This window comes from Elephas maximus, chromosome 10 (assembly GCF_024166365.1).
Source record: "Elephas maximus indicus isolate mEleMax1 chromosome 10, mEleMax1 primary haplotype, whole genome shotgun sequence".
Lineage (NCBI taxonomy): Eukaryota > Metazoa > Chordata > Mammalia > Proboscidea > Elephantidae > Elephas > Elephas maximus.
The window spans coordinates 110,229,449-110,249,268 of record NC_064828.1 but is presented as its reverse complement, the minus strand read 5'-3'; the positions used below and the strand labels follow the sequence as shown (position 1 = coordinate 110,249,268).

At 54.8% G+C, this 19,820-nt stretch overlaps 1 protein-coding gene across 5 annotated transcripts in view; it reads left to right on the top strand.

Moving 5' to 3' along the window:
- Positions 1-13,894, top strand: part of TRAF3 (TNF receptor associated factor 3) — a 129,719-nt gene extending 115,825 nt beyond the window's left edge. For all 5 annotated transcript variants that reach the window (XM_049899657.1, XM_049899658.1, XM_049899653.1 and 2 more), the window contains 3 exons: positions 1,361-1,501; positions 6,840-7,014; positions 8,060-13,894. In XM_049899657.1, the coding sequence (XP_049755614.1) occupies positions 1,361-1,501; positions 6,840-7,014; positions 8,060-8,631 (888 nt within the window). In that variant the 3' untranslated portion in view covers positions 8,632-13,894. The remainder of the gene's footprint in view (positions 1-1,360; positions 1,502-6,839; positions 7,015-8,059) is intronic.
- The last annotated feature ends 5,926 nt before the right edge of the window (positions 13,895-19,820 follow it).

The window sequence follows — 19,820 nt, the reverse complement described above, 5'->3', positions numbered from 1 at the left end:
AGGTGACACATCAGAGTCCAGTCCTGATCCTCAGCCCAGCGGGTGGGTGGACCTCCCAGGGAGGTGACAGCACGCGGATGTGTAAACACAGTCATCTACAGGGCTTTGTTCCAGAACTTCAGAATACCTTTCTGGGAATCTTGTGAGACAGGAGCCTTGTAAGAGCCGCCCTCGAAGCCCTCTCACCCTGGGTCTTTTCAGACCATGTGGAAGGTGGCTCAGGAACAGATTATTTTCCAGAAAGAGATTTTGAAAAGGTTAGAGGTTGGCCTGGGAGTGCACACTTGGCAGGCGCTTACTTTTAACTGGTGCAGGCATCACAGGTGCAGGCCATGGTGAGGGCGTTACAGGTGAATGCTGTGGCCCCAGTATTAGGAGCATTACAGGCGAATTCTGTGGCGTGGGCGCTAAAGGTGTTTACAGGTCAGTGTGGCAAGGGCGTCACAGCATTAAGGGTGTCACAGGTGAGTGTGGCACAGGCGTCACAGCGTTAAGGGTGTCACAGGTGAGTGTGGCACGGACGTCTCAGTGTTAAGGGTGTCACAGGTGAGTGTGGCACAGACGTCTCAGTGTTAAGAGTGTCACAGGTGAGTGTGGCACGGGCGTCACAGTGTTAACGGTGTTACAGGTGTGTGGCGCGGGCATCACAGGTGAGCACGGTGTTGGGAGCATTAAGGGGATTACAGGCAAATGCTATGGGACTTTTGTCACAGTGCCTGCTGGGCACCTGAGGATTAACTGCCACACTGGTAGGTTTTTATCCTGACTTCTCTTCTCACCTTGCTTTCTCACTGTATTGTGAGGGCTTCTCCAACTGCAGGGTGTGGCCTGTGCGGGGATTGTGAAAGGATCTAGTGGACTGTGACCAGCATTTAAAAAAAAAAAAAAAAAGGAATAACATGGAGTGTATCAGGGCGCATTGTAAGTGATTAGGGCAGGTGTGGGTTTTGAAATCTGCTTTTAGGTGTATGCACACACAGGTGGGTGTACCTACGGGTTGACACGTAAGAGTGTTTCTTACTACGTTCCCTGCTAAGTTTGAAAGCTGCTGCCGTAAAAGACGTGTTCGTTTTCAGCAGAAACTTGAGGAAGCATCCCATTCATCCTAATGGTCCCTTAGCTGCCAGGCTCTGCCTCATCCCCGATTACGGGGAGAGGTTCTGAGGAACACACCAACGGGACTCCCTGCAGAATCCCCAGACTTCAATTCCTCTGTGGAGGGAGTGTTGTTCCGGGAACACCATCTTTCGGTGACCTAACACAAGGCCCCTATTGTGACGGTTCGGTTACTACTGTTGTAATTGTATTTAATTAGTATTAAAACGGTTTTTTTTAGATTAACAGAAGAATTCTTTTTCAGGTTTCCTTGCTGCAGAATGAAAGCGTAGAGAAAAACAAGAGCATTCAAAGCTTGCACAATCAGATCTGTAGCTTCGAAATTGAAATTGAGAGACAAAAGGAAATGCTTCGAAATAATGAATCCAAGATACTTCACTTACAGGTAAGATGCTTCAAGCTGTGGCTGGATCACCAGGTAGAGGAACACGTCTTCCGTTTTCTCCTTTAGGACTTTCTTAGTGAGATGGTTGAGCTAAAGCTGTCTTTTGTCAAGTTTTAGAGAGGCAACTTTTGTTTCTCTTGCTTTGCCATGTGGAAAAAAAAAAAGACCTGTTGCCTTCAAGTCGACTCCAACTCATAATGCCCACATGGTTATTGTTGTCGTTAGGTGCCGTCAGGTCGGTTCTGACTCATAGCAACCCTATGCACAACAGAGGGAAGTACTGCCTGGTCTCTACGCCATTTTCACAATTGTTGCTATGCTTGAACCCATTGTTGTAGCCACTGTGTGGACCCTATAGAATAGAGTAGAACTGCCCTGTAGGGTTTCCAGGGAGCAGCTGGTGGATTCAAACTGCTAACCTTTTAGTTAGCAGCCAAGATCTTAACCACTGTGCCACCAAGGCCCCTTGCCATGTAAGAAGAGAGGGTTTTTTAGTGAACACACGAGGAGAGGAGGTGGCCAGGGTCAGTTCTCCCCTCCCCCCATCTCTGTAGTCAGCTGTCACCTTCTGGGCCTATGACTCACTGTTGGTGAGATAAGATTTAAAACCTGTGTTTTGAAAATGTAGTCACTTTTTATTACTATTTAGGATTTCATCTTGTCCTTGGGTAATTGTGCTGTGTACAGGCTCACTGCCTGAAGTAAAGTGAGGCCAAACTGTTTGTTCTGTGTGCTTCTAAGCGGTGCACGTATTGCTATGCAAATGACACGCATGTTATAATTTTTTTTTTTTTTTGGCCAACCATGCCTTCTCCCCAAGGTATTTTGATAAGCACACTATGTTAATTTTTTTATGTGTTGCTGTTAAAAATTAGGATAGTGCGCTTACTAAAATACGGGGGGTGGCTTTTAGCAAAAAAAAGTGTGGCGCGCACGTTATTTGTGTAAAAATATGGTACTCACTTTTTTCACCATAACAATTCAATGGCACCTCCAAAAAACAGATGATTGATAAACAGACCTGATTAAGATGTCGCTTCTCATTTCTGTGATCAGCCCAGGTCCGCATCAGATACATGCTGGGGTGTTTCTCGGTAGCCACGCAAGCGTGCGTGTAGAGTCCATTAGTTACAGTACTCCCCATGTGCGTCACGCATGCCTGAGGGAGAGCCACTTGTGCTTTGGAAGTTGTTTTGCAGACCTTGTATGTGTGGTGTTTCCCTAAATTACCCAGAAGAGAGTCTTCCCGATCCTGCAGCCTGGCATGTCCGAGCACGCCTTTACTCACATTCTAACATCGGAGCATGGTCACAACACCTGGAGTTGCATAGGGATTTATTGAATTAATTTTATTTGTATTATATTCTGTGGCTGCCCAGAAAGACAGTAAAACACAAAATGAAACATCAGGTTGTGTTAGAGAAGGTGCAAGTCATCACTACTATTTGATCAAGCCAAATGATACGTCGCATAAAACTCCAACAAGCCTCCCCCAGGGGCCCCAGGCATTTTGCTCAGGGCCCACCCAGCTGTTGGTCAGACCATCCAGGGTGGCCAGTCAAGCCCCTGTGCCAGGGAAACGTGTCCAACCTGAGCAGCCCGTCACCTGCAGTGCCTTGAGCATGCCAGCTCTTCACAGCGTAGCTGCTGCATTTGACCTGGGGCTCAGAGAGGGGCGGAAATGCCAAGGAAGTACAAGTCACAGTAGAAGGTTTCATGCCAGCGGGAGAAAAGAAAAGAGTAAGATAGCAGGTCTGTTTACAACAGAAACACTTAGAAGCTTCCAACTACGTCATGGATGCGTTTGAGCACGGAGAGACTTTATGTGATTCAGCTTGCTTTCTTCATTTCCCCCATTAGTCTGAAAAGCTATACACTTCATTATGTATGATTTCTATTTTGAAACTTTCGTGATTGAATAAACCAACGAGGCCAGAGTCAGAAAGAAAGGGGGAAACCGAGTCTCTAGGGCCCAGAGAAGCGAGGGCTGGGTGAAAAGTGGGAGGAGGTGACACGACAGCCAGAACAGCATAGAGGAAAATAGGTCATATTTTAAAGAACGGGACTCGGGCCAGACTGGATGCTGAGCCCTGGGTTAACTCAAGTCCAGGAACAGGGGCTAAAGATGTTGAGACTTGTTAGTATGGTTCACTGTTTAGTGAGGGTATGCACAGAGGCCCCCCAGCCATGGGATTTACAGAAAGTGAGCTTCAGTTTCACCTTCGGTATGGCTGTGGGGTTGCAGCATTTGACTGGTGGGGAGAGGTCCTGGCTGTCAGTGGCCCAGAAAGCACCATTTGAGGGCCTCCACCTGCTGGACTCTTGGGGTGTCGACTCGACCGTGAGTCAGGTGCGCTCTTACTAATGTGAGGCGCTTCTCAGCTTCCTCTGTCCGTCCTCACCCTCTCAGAAGAGCCCAGCTTGGACTTGCCCCTCTCACTATTGCCTTCCTCAGAACGCTCCCATGCCCCTGCGAAGGGCTGCGCCCACGTTCCTTACCACGGCCAGAGAGCTTTGTGTGACTGACCCCAGCCACCTTTCCAACTGTCCGTGCTCTCTGCAGCCAAATCAACCTTCTTTGCCCCTTGAAAGGCTCTAGGCCCTGATGGATGTCCGGCCCTCAAGGGCCCTCTTCCCCACCATCCTTTAATGACCAGCTTCGGTTCCTCCCCAGAGCCCAAGTGTCAGCGTAAATGCCACCGCCTCCAGGAATTCTGCCCCGGCCCCACTCTCCTTGGGGCTCCACAGTCTCTGTGATGGCACGGGTCACTCTACTGTGGTCACCTCACGCCTTGTCTGACTCCCTCACAGCCCTGGAGCCCCCAAGGCTGGTAGGAGCACGTATGAGGTACTGCAGGGCTGACAGTCTGAGGAGGTGTCCCAGACCCAGTAACCCAGTGAGGTGTCAGGGGGCTGGAATTTAACAGTGTGTTTGCATTTGCTGGCCCAGGGGAAGAACTGTTTGTTAATATTTTCCGTTTTAAAGATCCTGTATTTCTTAATTAAAATGACAGCAGATATTAGCTTAATTCTCATGTTCCCATTATCGGTAAGAAGTAGATGGATTTGATCATTCCTGCAACCAGTGGGTCTGCAGGGCTGAAAGCCGCATAGTGGGAACTGAAACAGGATGTAGGCAGTGCCCTCCCCACAGACGTGGACTCTTAAGGGCCATGGGCAGCACCCCCTCCACACAGCCCTGGACTCTGAGGGCCATGGTCAGCACCCCCTCCACACAGCCCTGGACTCTGAGGGCCGTGGGCAGCGGTCTTCACACGGCCCTGGACACCATGGCCACCGCCCATACTGCCTCACACAGATAATATTTGTGTGCAGGCTTCCAGGGACAGCCCACAGAAATGCTAGTTTAAGCCCTGAAGTGTGTAGTTCATGGGACTGACAAAGGCACTCCAGAAAGGAGACCTTTTTATTGGGATTTATTTATATGGTGAGCAGCCTGTGCTTCACTTCAGCTTCTGCATTCTTTTCTCGTAAAATCCCACACATCCGTTTAAGACTTACCTTATAGAAAGCCTCCGGTGGCTGAGGTGTAGACCACTCTTAAGGAGTGAGAGCATATGTGTGGCATTTTACAGAGAAAGCTCGATTTCGGTCAGCTGCCTGCTTTGAGACTGCCATGTATGTCAGTGCACAGGCCTTCCTGAAAAATCAGGCGTGTTCCCTTGCTGTGTCTGAAAACCCCTTTGAATAATTTGGTTGAGCCCTGTCTCTGGATGTGCGTGTGCATGTATGTGTGTTACGTGTGTTGTGTGTGTGGGTCTGACTGACTCGGGGCCACTGTGTGGCAGCTGGGGGAGCCCCCCTGTGAGTGCAGGAGCCCTCATCTCAGATACCACAGTCCTGCCCATGTGATCAGGCTCCAAAGCATCTTATGCTTGGATGGTGCGTGTGGCCACACGCCTCCACGTCCAGTGTCCCATATGCCCCTGGGCTTGGGACAGAGCGGCTCCATGTCTTCCACTCTTTACCTGAGGGGTCACCCCTTCTTTACCTGAGGGTTCACCCCTTCTTTACTTGAGGGGTCCGAGGGTTAGAAACGATGAGTGACTTACCCCAGGCATCCTGCGACAAAACCCATCAACCAGATCCTCATTTACTGTCTTCGTTTTCATTAACTTGTGTCTTCTTCATTAGCGTCCATTTAAGCTCAGTGTATGACATTAGTGTGCAGTCCGTGGCAGTTATCATGCTGACTAACCAGAGAGGACAGGAGAACATGACACTGTTACTCCAGAGAGGCCACTAGACCTGTGGGCCTGTGCTTGTGTTACTAACAGCCAGCAAAGGTGACAAAACTTAAGTGTTTAAAAATGGAGTCCAAAAAGGGGAAGTGTGTTAGGTGGCAGGGCCGTGCAGCTGTGGCCTCCGTGGGCCCATCATCCCCCAGCTGGCCAGCAGCTTTAAAGCAGACTGGCCGCTGCTGCTGAGGGGCTCACTTCACCCCATTACTGTCGCTCACTAATGTGGATTTTAGATGGTCCCTGTGTTTCTGGAAAAATGTGTCCACGTTAAGAGAGCCTAAGATCCTGCTGCCCTGTCGGTGACTGTGTGCTTGTTGGAAATGTCCCTGCCTTTCTGCCCCCGCCCCCACCCCCAACCAGTGGGCTGAGTGGAAGGAGGGCTGGGCTGAGAAGCCCTGGGCCCTGGTTTCTCACAGGGCCCTCTGGCAGCTACCAGGCCTGCGTGGAGCAGGCGTCCCAGGCAGGTGTCCCTCTTGGGGCCTGGGCGGCCGGGGGTGCAGAGGAGGGAGGACTCACTGTTTGTCCTCCCTCTCTGGTGGGTCGGAGGAGGCGAAGGGCCCTTTGAGGTCCCTGCCCCTTAGGCCATGCGGCCCTCAGAGGATGTCCACCATCCTGAACTTGAGACCCCGATGAGCGACCTCTGCACTGGTGGGGTGAGGCCTCTCTGTGCCTCAGTCTCCTCCTCTGGTCTCCCCGAGATGTCCAATGGACCAAGGGGGTGCATGTGAGTTCTGGAAACCAGGATTGTGAGGGTAGGTGGGTGGGGCTCTGGGCATTCAGACAACAGAGCCTGAGGAGGTCCTGTTGCCCACGGTGGGTGGCTGAGGGGAGGCGAGAGGAGGCGGCGACCCCGGGCGCTGGCCTAGGATGAGAGACGACAGCTCAGAGCCACTCCCCGCCAGTGCAGCCTGAGGCCGTCACTGTTGGCACAGGTCTTCCTTGGTTTCTGTGGTCCCCACATGGCTCCCCAGGCCCTGAGCTGGAGCGTCTCCCCCCAGCAGCGCTGCTGCCCCTGTGCTGGCCTCCTCGCTTGTTTCTCAGGGTTCTAACTGCATTTCACACCTTGACTTTGGCAGCGAGTAATTGACAGCCAAGCAGAGAAACTGAAAGAACTGGACAAAGAGATCCGTCCCTTCCGGCAGAACTGGGAGGAGGCCGACAGCATGAAGAGCAGTGTAGAGTCCCTGCAGAACAGAGTGACAGAGCTGGAGAGCGTGGACAAGAGTGCAGGGCAGGCCGTGCGCAACACGGGTGAGGGTGGCAGCGCTGAGGGACGGGGTGGGGCAGGACGCGGGCTGTCAGGGACCCGGGGCAGGTGGAGGTGAAGGATCTGGCAGAGGGCAGGACAGAGGCTGTGAGGGACGTAGGGTGTCCCAGGGTGGGCAGCACTGAGGGACGGTGGTTCAGGACTCAGGCTGTGAGGGACCCAGGGTGTCCCAGGGTGGGCAGGGCTGAGAGACAGGGTGGGACAGGACTCAGGTTGTGAAGGACCCTGGGTATGGCAGCACCTGGGACTATTGTGTGGTGAGCCCTGCAGGTCCTCGGGTGACTTCATGGAACAGACACACAGTGGCACGGTGCCTAACGGCAGCTTTTCTCTGTTCCGTTTGGTGCCTGTGCAGGGTTGTGATTTTCCTGCTGAGCTTCCCCAGTGGAGACAGAAATGTGTGCCTCTGGGAATGTCCCCTCCCTGCAAGGCCCCGAGTGTCAGGGATTGGGGAGGACCACTTAGTCCTGGTGCATCTCAGGGACTCCCTGAGAGAGGGGCCACAGGGTGGAGTTGGCCCCGGGTTAGCGGCAGATGATAGGACAGAGGAGAAAAGGGATCCGGCCCCCAAGCCCCACAGGCCCCCTGCTCTGGGGACTGAGGGAGTTTTCTGAGTGTTTGTAGGAGAAGGATTGATGGTGGAAGGGAAGGAGGGTGGACTTGCCACAGTGGGGATGGGGTGAAGCAGGCCGAGGTAGAGTGGAGAGGGGAGCGGCTCAGGCTCAGGGAGCAGAGGACTGCAGGATTTCAGGACGGGGTTCTGCTGTGTGGCTGCAGGAAGGAAAGGCGGCCATGCCCTGTGCGAGTCATTGGCTGGGAGCCGTGGGTGGGAGAAGGGCTGCGGGAACCTGAGACATGCTGCAGACAAGGGGTGTTGGAGGGTGACTCCTGGGTGGGATGTCCCTCCATCACCCTGTGATAGCTACAGTAAACCTTGTGTCATTGTCTGGTTCAAATGTCCGCGTGGACCTGCCAGTTCCTCTTGTGGTGCTTGCCTGTCTAACTCGCCTTTCCCCCTCACCCCGGCAGGCTTGCTGGAGTCGCAGCTGAGCCGGCACGACCAGATGCTGAGCGTCCATGACATCCGCCTGGCTGACATGGACCTGCGCTTCCAGGTTCTGGAGACCGCCAGCTACAACGGCGTGCTGGTCTGGAAGATTCGTGACTACAGGCGGCGGAAGCAGGAGGCCGTCATGGGCAAGACCCTGTCTCTCTACAGCCAGCCCTTCTACACCGGCTACTTTGGCTATAAGATGTGTGCCAGGGTCTATCTGAACGGGGACGGAATGGGCAAGGGGACGCACTTGTCACTGTTTTTTGTCATTATGCGTGGAGAGTATGACGCTCTGCTCCCTTGGCCATTCAAGCAGAAAGTGACGCTCATGTTGATGGACCAGGGGTCCTCTCGGCGCCATCTGGGAGACGCATTCAAGCCCGACCCCAACAGCAGTAGCTTCAAGAAACCCACTGGAGAGATGAATATTGCTTCTGGCTGCCCAGTCTTTGTGGCCCAAACTGTTCTAGAAAACGGGACATATATTAAAGATGATACGATTTTTATTAAAGTCATAGTGGATACTTCAGATCTGCCCGACCCCTGACGAGTAGCCGGGGAGATGGATTAGCAGAAGGTAACTCCGTTGGGGGGGTTGAACCGGCCTGTCTTCACTGAGGTCCTCGTGTTCAGAAAGGACCTTGTGGAATGGCGGAACGGCAGAAGGTGGCCGGCACGGCCGACGGGAGGAGCCCACGTCCACACACGCCCTGCTTTCTAATAGACTAGTAACACTCAACTCTGAAGACCCATTTATCCTCCGCGGAGGTAAATGTCGCTGTCGAAGGAGGTTTTCATTTTCATTTCTAAAGATCTAGCTAATTAAGATGGAAAACATATATGTTAAACAAAAGAAACATGAATTTTCTTTCTTAAACTTGAACACCAAAAAAAGAACAAAACATACAAACACGTGGGATAGCTGGAGATGTCAGCATGTTAAGTCAAAGAAGAATTTATGAAGTAATTACGCAGTTCTGATATATTCATCTAAAATTCAGGAGTTCAATCTTGTTTCAAATATAGTATATTGTCTATTTTTAAGGCCTCATCTGGTCTCTGTTTTAATAATTTGTTTGTCAGAAGACCCCGAAGTATACCTAGGTCTTTTTTGAAAGTCTCTAAATTCAGAATCATTTTTTTTAATTTAAAGTTCTACAGATAATTGTTACAGCAAACATTTTATTTTAAAACGTTGATAGACTGCTATTTCTTGGAAGAAAATGTAAAATATCAAACACTGGTTATCACTTGTGATAGGAAAGAGAATATCCAATCTGTTGTTATTTCTCGTTAGAAATGTAAACCTTCGATATCTGTCGTAGTTAATGACACTACTTCAAAATTACTATGAGAGGAAAATTGCTCATGGATGCTGTGCATCATTTTCAGATTTATAATTGTTTTCACCCTAAAATAGGGCATTAGTTGAACTTTGGAGTTCTAAACAAAACCCTGTAGGTTTTTAAAATTCTGCCCCACGTGTCCAGGCGCGCTCTGTTGCTGACGGCCTAGACCTTCAGTCCTGTGTCCGGCGTCCAGGGGTGGGCCAGGGGACTTGTGCTGAGGCAGCCACAGCAGACTGTCTCGTTCCGTCCTAGAGCCGCACCTGTCAGTGATCTCCGATGGCGACGTGGCTGCGTAGAGATGGTGGCATCTGTGCCTGTGCCTTAGACGTGACATGCTGCTTCTCCACCCCGGGTTTGTGTTCAGTGTCACTGTAGACCCTCCACCGCTGAATTGTCACAGATTCCAAATCGCTAGGCCCCGCGATTGAGCCCCGCTCTGTGAAGCCCGGCCCACCCCCCAAAGCTGATGTGGACCGAAAGCAGCACCCTGGCCCGGGGCCACCCCCAGCTGTGGACGACAGACAGCTCGAAGCAGTCCTCTGAGCATTCCGGAGACCGCTGCCCTGGGGCCGCCCAGGCTGCCCGGCAGGCACCCAGCACTATCCGCGGGAGGCGGTCACGGGGGCCTCACCCCAGCCTGCGCCTCCAAAAGGCGCCTCTCAACTCACTGTTTACTTTTACCCATGGTCCAACTGTGATGGGAGTCTGGGGCCCTCCTCCTGTAGTTCCCCTTTTGCTATGCACCACGCCCTCTGGGTGCTTTTAACACTGACGGGTGCTACACGCGATGGGTGCTTTAGGCAAACCAGTGTGTGCGAACCACCGCATCTGTGCCACTTGCTCAAAGCGGCGTGCCCGCGATTGGCTAGCCGGGCCGCGCCCCCACTGCCTGCCCCTGGGCCCCCCACCTCGTCGCAAGGGACGGCTGGGCTGGTGCCCCGGTGGCCCGCGCGTCTCTGGTGCTGCCACCTGTCCTGGGTGTGCCTTTGCCCCAGTGCCTGCTGGAGGTGCCCTCCATCGCGTCCATCCTCCGCGCCAACGTGCGTGGCTGCGCCGCCCCTGGCTCTGCCGTGATCTGTGTGTGACGTGCTCAGCTCTTATCCTTCCTCCTCTCTCTCTCCATCCGCCTCTCTCCCCGCAGTCCTGGAGTTGCTTTGGGGTGAGTCCCTGTCACCGATTCTGGCCACTTAAGGAGTCATGAGTCTCGTCACCACTCACAGGAAGGACTTCCCACAGATGGCTGTGGAGACCCCTGTTCCCTCCGAGGTGTGCTGACCCCCCCCGCAACACACACACCTGCCCGGGCAAGTCCTGCAGGTGTAGGGGTGGGGGGGGCACCTGGCAGTCCGCCTGTGCCCCAGACGGCTTTCCTGAGGCCATCTCAGGACCTCCCTGCGACTTTCTTCCCTTCACAAAAAGCACCCACGGTATTAACCAACTGAGGACAAGCAACATTTTGACCTGGTAAAAAAACCCTCCCCTTCCTGGGTTTAAATCCAGTCTGGGCGTCTGCCTCCTGGGGGAACTGCTAGGAAGCCCCACCTCTTGAGGGGGGACTGTCAGCAGCCTTCCCAGGTGGGCCCAGGGGACAGAGGAACGCTCCTTGGCTTCCTCCCAGGCACCCCGGGCTGTGGCAGCAGTGGCAGTGCTGTCATGGGGACAGGTGTATCCAGGTGCGTCCCTGTGGGATGGGATGGGGGCAAACGCCTTGGGTCCCTCCTCCATGCGCGCTTCTCTCTTGGGTGCTCAGACCTTCTTGGGAAGAGCAGCTTGCATGGCCGTGTCTCGAGCCGCCTCCCTCGAGGGCTCCTTGGTGTTGTCTGGTGCTCGCTGCTCGGGTGTCCACGGGTGTGGTCTCCACATGTAGCCTGGCTACCACTTCAATGGAAGCCAGCCCCCCTGCCTCACAGGGTCCCAGCAACAAGAGGCACAGGGTCATGTACACAAGAGTATTTGTGGGCACTCTTGGCCGTGGCTAAGGTGACAGCATCCCTATAGGACAGACACCCCCAGTGCTCTGAGAAGCCACACTGCCGTCTGCACTGAACTCGCTGTCCACATCCCTCCTCACTGTGACAATGTGAAGACCACGCCAGTCTCCTTGCCTCCAGCACAGCCTCCCAGCTCAGGCCTCTCTCTGTGCAGGGAGACGACCCTCCAGGCAGGGTGGGCAGAGCCGCAGCTGCAGGGGCACAGGTGTGCAGCCTCAGGGCCATCTAGGGCTAGTGCTCATGGTATGTGAGAACCCAGGTCAGTGCCCGGCTCTGTGCTTGCGCTTGGGGTGCAGGTTTGGTCTGGGCCGAGAGAGGGGCCTTCCAGCATGGGGGCGGGGAACGGCTACACCTCATGCAGCCCTTTGGGACTAGACAGACATAGCCCCAGCTGGCTGGATGAAGTGAACTTAAATAAGCCTTTTTATAAGTTGACTTGATTTCCCGGGTCAGGTGGCATTTTGAGAAGACAATTGTTCTAGGACCAGTCAGACAAGAGTGGCACTGTTCCTGAGAGTGTGTCCCATATGACGTGAGGGGTGCGTGCAGTGTTGGTGCCTGGGCACACTGCCGTGTGTTGCCTATGCAAGGGGACCTCGGGATGGCGCGGTGTGGGCAGGGCTGCGGCTGAGCTCCTTTCTCCCCGTCCCTGCCTGCCCCCTAGCTCTGTCCTGCCTGTGGCACCAGGTGGCTTTGGGACCGGTCAGTGCTGTGCTCCTCGTCCCTCCAGGGCCCCTGCTGGTGCCTCCCTGTGACCCTCAGACCCGCCACCCGGAGCTCTGAAAGGTGCTGGGAGTGGGTTCCCTGCCGAGCCGGTTCTTTGGCACAAGTGACCCTCCTGTTGCCCACCTCGATGAAGGGACAGGGAGTCAAGGCCTCGCTCCCTCCAGGCTTCTATCCTCCCTCTTTCTGGATGAGTGAAGGGGCCCTGGTGTCATTGTGAACAACCCCCTTCACTTCAGAAGCATCGAGGTGGCAGTACCCACAGAAGCCCTGGCATCTGCAGTGGGTGGGTGGGTGGTGTCGGCCTTTAAACAACAGGCCATGTCCAGAGGAGGGTCATCTGGTCAGCACAGGGCCCTGGAGAGCCAGTGGCACGATTCATGTCGCACCCTTCCTCGGCACAGTGGGGTGCAGGGGGTGGCCACCTCGCAGGTGCCACATCTGTACCATGCCACTGCTCTTTCCAGAATGGGTTGGGCGTGGACTCCCCGTGGGGGCTCTGCCCAGCCCATGGCCCTCCAGACGTGCCCCTCTACTGGGCGCTGCCTGAGCTCGGATGGAGCTGTAAGATGCTATATTTTCCCAGTCCAGGTTGGCATTGAGTAGCCACAGGGGTGGAGGCGCCCCCCGTGCAGGGTCTGTAAGATGAAGGAGGGTCTGCCCCCCATCCCTGCTCTCAGCCCCAGACCATGTCTGTCTCCCGCTTGCAAATCCCATAGGTCCATCTTCCCCAGAGTGAAGTGTGCGCTCAGGTCCAAGCCAGTGAGTCCGTCTGAAGGCTGCTGGTCTTTGGAAATGCCAGCACCGTCCGTCTGGTGGCGTGGTTTGGGGTGGAGCAGGACAGCCAAGGGGACAGGGAGGCCGGCCAGCCACCATCCAGACAACGTGGGGCTTTCCTCTCTGGCACCAAGTGTGAGCGATGGAGTTTCAGGGCAAACCTGCAAGATGGGTCCCACCCTAGTCCAGGGCAGGGGTTGACTGCTGCGCCCAGACCCGCGCGCTTGACCCCCCACCTTCCCCCGCCAGCTGCTGTCTTCAGAGCACATCTAACTTTCTCAGTGAAAAAGAGGTCAAGTCCGGGATCGCTGTCCCACTCCTGTGATTCGTGGTGATTGATTTTATAACTTAGTCCCCTTAGGCAAGGAAGGTAACCTTTCACAACAAACTAAATGACTCAATTGGAAAACACAAAAGCCGGCATTATTTCCAAGGATTTCTGTAAGAAGTAAAACATCTGTGACAAACCCATGTAGACAATTGTGCGCATTTTAGAGTTGCGTTCTTTTCTCTGATGGTACACCTCTTGTGTTCAGTTCTCTTACCCAAAACAAAGACCAAAGAAGGCCAGTCCCATTGACCCGTTGTAATCTGCCTGTTTCCCACGTTGCTGTCTGTAGTAGCCATTAGCTGTGAGGCCCCATCTTGACAGTACAAGTGATCGTGACCAGTGATTCCTGTCCACACTCTGCTCTTCTGAGAACCAGCACCACAGAGACAGTGCGAGTGACTGCTTAGCAATAACCTTGTCAACCGGAGGGAACCGCGTCGGACTCGGATAGCATTATCATGTTTGATATTTTTGTTTTCTGTACATTGTGTGTGGTTTTATTTGGTATTTATTTGTGTTTTGAGGTCTTGCAATGTTTTTGTGTTTCTGATGCTAATAACTAAAGTTTGTAAGAGTGTAGAATGCAAAACTTTGAAATGCTAAACTGTCTTATTAGAGGAAAATAAATCTGATCAAGGAGTCTTGGCGTCTTCATCACCTCCTGTGGTCCTCCCTGCGTGGCCTCTGAGGGGTGTCCTGGGGTGGGCCCGCTGCAGGGCGGCAAACTGTGTGGTCACACAGGGCACCCCCTCGCTCAGAAGGGCCCCCACCCTGTTCACAGGCCCCCCCCCGCCCACCTCCCAGTTCGGGAAGGCTGGCACTTGGTTACACTCTGCTTTTGCCATCTGGAAATTCCTGAGCAGTTTTGAGCCTGGGTCCACGTTCCCGTTTTGCTCTGGGCTGTGCAGGTCCTGTAGCTGGTCCTGCAGTGACCTCGTGGCTTGCCCTCCAGGCAGTGGCTGACTCTGAGCAAGTCTTTGGGGTAGAGGCTGGGCCCTGGCCCCCAACCTCCTGCCAAGCCGTGTGCCTGGCGGGCGTCTGGCTTGGCAGAAGGGGGCGGTGGATCCCGCAAAACTGGAGTCCAGGCTTGGCTCCACCACTTCATTGGCTGTGGGACTTGGGGCAGGCTGCCTAGCCTCCTTGAGCCTCAGTTTTCTCACCTGTGAAATGGAAGCACAGTTGTACCTCCCTGAAACAAGGTGGGTGTGAAAGGGTGACAGCCAGGTGGCACCGTGGGGTGGGAGTGGGGTTCCGGGTAGTGCTGCAGGGTCAGCCAGGGTGGCTCCGACATCTGCCACCCCGTGAAGTGCCTCTGCATCCAATTCCCTGTCCTCGGTGGTCACTGCATCTGTGGTTACTGCAGCTGGCCAGGACGGGAAGCCCCGCATCTCCCTGAAGGGCCCCCTAAATTCCCAGGTGGGGGCTGCTTTCCAAACACTAGAACCAAGGGACTGGAACTGGCTGGGCACTCCCCCCCGCCGCCCCACACACTGTCCCAGGTTCCCACCAGGCGTGTCCCTGCAGCCTCCTCAACCATCGCGGCCGCCTGCTCAGCCCAGTCCCCACAGAGCGTGGTGGCCGCATGTGTCCTACAGGGCAGGAGGAACAAGCCCCAGAGGCTCTGCCCCCCGTGGTCCCGCACGGTCACCAGCCAGTCCTCACGGTTCACGCCAGTCTAATGACTGCACTGCTTCTGCTGTCTCTAGGCTCATGGTGGCCACAGTGGCCCTCCAGAGAGCCCTTCCAGGACCAGGAACAGTCCCCACACCTGCCATCACTGGACAGGGAGTATTAGGTCCACACAGAGCAGAGGGTGGTCTCCCAGCTCTTCCAGCACTTGCCCCCGCATCCCGGGAGTCCCCAGCCAGGGGGCACAGCCACACCGGGACCCTCCGAGAGGGACAGGTGCCAAGTCCCCACTCCCTGTGGTGAGGGGCTGGACTCCAATGTGACACAGGCGTCTCGGGCACTCAGGCCTGGGGTCACTCCTCAGCCTGGATCACACCCAGGGACACTGGGCGAGGTCCCCAGGTGACCCTACAGCCAGTGTGTCCAAGGATGGGCCCTGACATAGGTTGAAAGGTGTCCCCCAAAAAGACATGTTGAAGTGCTAACTTACACATGTGAACTGACCTTGTTAGGAAATAGGGTCTTTGAAGACGATATCAGGCTAACATGTCACGCTGGAGCAGGGTGGGCCCTAATCCCACCTGAGCAGTGCCTTATAGGAGACAGAGAGAGAAGATGGCAAGTGAAGACGGTTACACGGCAGGTGTGTGCCAAGGGGCGCCCAGGGCCCCGGAAGCTGGGAGAGACGAGAAAGCCTCCCGCAGAGCAGACAGGGAGCACGGCCCTGCCAACGCCTTGAAGTGGACCGCCAGCCTCCAGAACTGGGGGACAACGCATTTCTGTCCTTTTAGCCATCCTCTTTGTGACACTTTGCTGTGGACCCCAACCGCCAACGGTGAGCAGGTAGATGGAGAAAAGGTGGCTGGGCGTGTAGAGCCGGGGCGGCCCAGGAAAGAAGGCCCGCGGGCAGGACCAGCCCTCTGCGCTGACCGCACTTGGGGGGTGTCCAGCTCACTGAGGGGAGCGAGCCTGGGTTCAGAAACTGGACTCTTCTTTCAGCCATTTGGAACTTTCCCCCCAAGTCCTCCTGGAAAGGAATCAGTGATAAACACCAAGGAGGAAAAGCCCACGGGGCTGGCCACTGACTGGGGGTGCTGACGGGGGACCACCCAGCAGAGCAGCCTCAGAAAGTCTCAGGTTTGAGGCAAAATGGGAGCAAGGTCCCGTGCAGCTCCTCCCAGGGACCCAGGCCTCCTGCCTCCTCCCTCCAGCCTGAAGCCCCAACCTCACGGTGAGAGAGGAGAAGAAGGGACAGGTCCAACCAAGCACAGCCCCAGGACAGGTGATGCCCTGTGGGGACCAGAAGGATCACGGCTGGAGGGTCCTGGCTGCGCGGGGAGGGAGCCATTCTGACCTGTTGCAAGCCTTGCCCTCCTCCCTTAGCTCAAGGGGTCAAGGGCAAGCCTGTTGGGTCCTAACCCTGCAGCTGACCGAGGACGAGGTACCAGGGCATGTTTGCTGGGTGGAGACTTGGGAAGGTGTCCCAGCTCAGAACTGCAGACCCAAACTCCCATGGAGGGCCCAGGGCGGAGAGTGCCCTTGCTGGAGGGGCACCGCCATGGTAAAGCTGTACTTAGCGGGCAGTGTTGAGGCCCGGGGGAGCTGAGAGAAGGCTGAACTCTGGAGAGCCTCGAGGTCTAGTTCCTGTTGACTGTACCGCACTGGAAGCCCCATTGCAGGAAAGCCCTATGCCACCGTTAAAATGGACTGACGGGATGGCGCAAGCATTTGGCCCAGAGAACAGAGGTGCTGCCGTGGAAGGGGACCCCGTGTGGAAAGCACTCCATGCTGACCTTGGCCTGCTGGGCCCTGGACCCTGGCCTTGTGTTCAGGGGGCCCTGACCGCTGACAGGCGCACTGGCGGGAGGGGCCCACACATGGCCATAGCACTGGGCTCCAGGAGGCCCCACCCTGTGGCCTCTCACCCTTCCACACTGAAGCAGCCTCTGTGGGTGGAGAGGGGACGTCCCAGATGGCGGGAAGACTGCTCACCCATGACCAGCCTCACTGGCTGCCCACACTTTGCCACAGTGGCCTGTGTCGTGTCCAATCCCATGCCCCTGGCCCAGCCAGTCTCACTGGACCCTCCCCCAGGGAGGGAGGGTGAGTGTTTATGAGCAAGACTGAGTTCTCCTTGGCCCACCCTCCTCAGGTGTTTGCTCCCCGCCCCACCACCACCACTACAATAGAGGTGAATACGATCCCCCTCCACAGGGGCCCTTGGGCCCCCCGTCACCACAGGCAGACCCATGAGCCCACCTTGCAAGGACCCATAGGCCCTCCCACCATGGGGAACCCACAAGCCCCCCCACCACCACAGGGAGGCCCATCAGCCCCTCCTGACCGCAGGAGGGGACCCCTGAGCTTTCCCCCCTCACCATGGGAAGACCCATAAGCCCCTCCCTCACCACGGGGATACCCATGAAATGACCCCACAGCAGCATCTCACTGGCATCCCTGACCTAGTGTGGCTCCTCCATCTTGAGCTCCCCTCGTGCCCCCGTATCACCCCTCAACACAAAGGCAGGAGGGGCAGATGACAAACCCTCCTGTCCAGAAGAAAAGGAGCCCTGTGGTGCAGTAGTTAAGAGCTCAGCTGCTAATCCAAAGGTTAGCAGTTCGAATCTACCAGGGGCTCTTTGGAAGCCCTATGAGGCAGTTCTACTCTGTCCTAGGGGTCAAAGACAATGGGTTTGGTTTTTGTCCAGAAAAAATAGGTCCCTGGGTAGCACAGTTTGTGCTTGACTACTAACCTAAAGGCTGGCGGCTCCAACTCGCCCAGCAGGGCCACAGAACAAAGGCCTGGCCATCTGCTTCCCCAAAGATTACAGCCAAGAAACCCTATGGGGTCACCATGAGTCAGGGTCAACTCGACAGCAACGGCTTTTTGGTTTTGGTCCAGAAACAGGACCAGGGCAGTTGGCGGGGACAGGAGCAAGGACCCCCCCATCTTAGTGTGGGTTCAGTTGACTCGCTGGCTGCAGCTTCTGGCCAGTGCCCCAGAGCCTCAACTCCCCGTCTGGTATATGCCCCTCTCTCCATGGCCCCAAGTGAAGAAGGGGCACCAAGCAGGGGCTGAGCTGCCTCCTCTCCTGAGAACTCAGCTTCCCCCCACCCCACCCCACCCCTCCTCTCACTGTGCTGCTGCAAGAGGGGCACAGGGAGCCTGCCTGCCTTTCATACCACCTCTGCAAAGTGGAAGGGGGGAAGGGCACCTGGCAAGTGGCCCAGAGGCCTGTGAGGCTGCCCAGGACAAAGGGCTACCCCAGGGCATACAGTGGCAATCCTCACACCCCAGGGGCTCCCTCTCACTTCTGTCAACCCCCGGCCCCAGCAACCAGATTGGCAACCAGCTCCAGCCTCACCTCCTCTGAGTCCACCTTATCCTCAGCAAGCCCGGGAAGGGCTCCCTAGCACCCGTCTGCTGGCACCTAGCATGTGGGTGAATGAAGGGTCCAAAGAGAAGGTCCACCTGGAGATGAGGGTTCCCAGGTCCAGAACGGGGGGCCACACAGGGCCAAAGAGTCCCTGAGCTCCCAGCCCCGAGGAGTCTGCTGGGCTACAGGGTCTGGCGGGGCAGGCGTCTGCCTCTGAGTGGTCTCCCACCATCCTTTGCTCCCTGAGTGTCTGGGGCATCCACTGGGCCCCAAGTGTAACTGAACGCCACTCGGGTTCTTCTCTCCTATTAGCCAATTGAAATAAGACGGACGCTGATTGCAAGGGAAACAGAAAGTGGCAAGTTTATTGTCTGAGCATACAAGGAGTGTGTGGGGTCTGGTGACTGTAAGGCCACATGCTTGCTGACTAAGGGGGCTGGGGAGCTTTTTGATTCCAGTGGTGTCGGGGCTTGGGTTTGGAACCTGGAACTTTCTGCCCTTAGCCCTCCCATGCCCATATTTGGGGGTGTGGGATGGTCCGTTGAAGGATGTGATTTCCTTAATCTGTGCATGCTTCAAGGTGTAACTCAGGCTAGTTCAGTGGACAGAGCCACTACCTGCTGCGACTTCCTGAAACGTGTTGCTCAAAACAAGCTTGTGGTTAGCAAGACAAAGAGAGGAGGGAAAAGGTGTTGATTGGGGTTTTCAATATGGCTGAGCAGCCTGTTTCAGTCCCCCCCCTTTTGTTGTAGGTTTCTCAGTCTTGGGAAACAGGGTGCCATGTCTCTCTAGCTGCTTCTTGCTGGATGAGGGCGTAGAGGTCTAAGGGCTAGAGAAGTGGAGCTCTGGTGTTGTCCGCGTTAAACTGTTTTCTCTCTCTTGTATCTACAGTGGTCTCTTATTAGGCTGTCGTCTCTCTTCTTGATAGGGGGATGGGTCGAAATTTCTGGGCAACCATCATTTGGAACTTCTGAATCACTTGAAATGACTCCACCCTTTCGGGGAGAAGGCACCAACTCATTAAGGCATACACCAAGACGCATAAGCTTATCTAGAGAAACAACACAAGCAAAGGTTAAAACAGAAACGAGTAACAGGGCTGGAGCAAAAACAATTCTTAACGCTTTTATAGCACTCATTTTTATGATGCTGATTTGCCAGTCTTTTTTTTCTCTCTTGAATAGCCACTTAAGTCTTTTTACTGGTGCATATTTTTAAAAAGGCAAAAGTGGGAAGCAGACAAGCGTGTTGTTATTTCATGTCTTTTTAAGTCTTAAGAATATTACGGGGTATAAAATGAGCGAAACTATCAAAAGCTTCACCTTTTCACAAATTGGCTAGAACCTGCGATCTTTTATTTTGAATTGTCTTCCTTAACGATCACTGGTCACGACGGTCAGGAGGGTCTTTGCTGATCCAACAAATATCTGTTCACTAGGTGTTAATAGAGAGATAAGAGTGGAAAGTCTTTTGTGTTCTGGCTTATGTGAAAGGTTCCCTCAAAGACATTTTTCAAGATATTTATTGTCTTTATATCTCAGGGCCCAGTTGATGTGTCC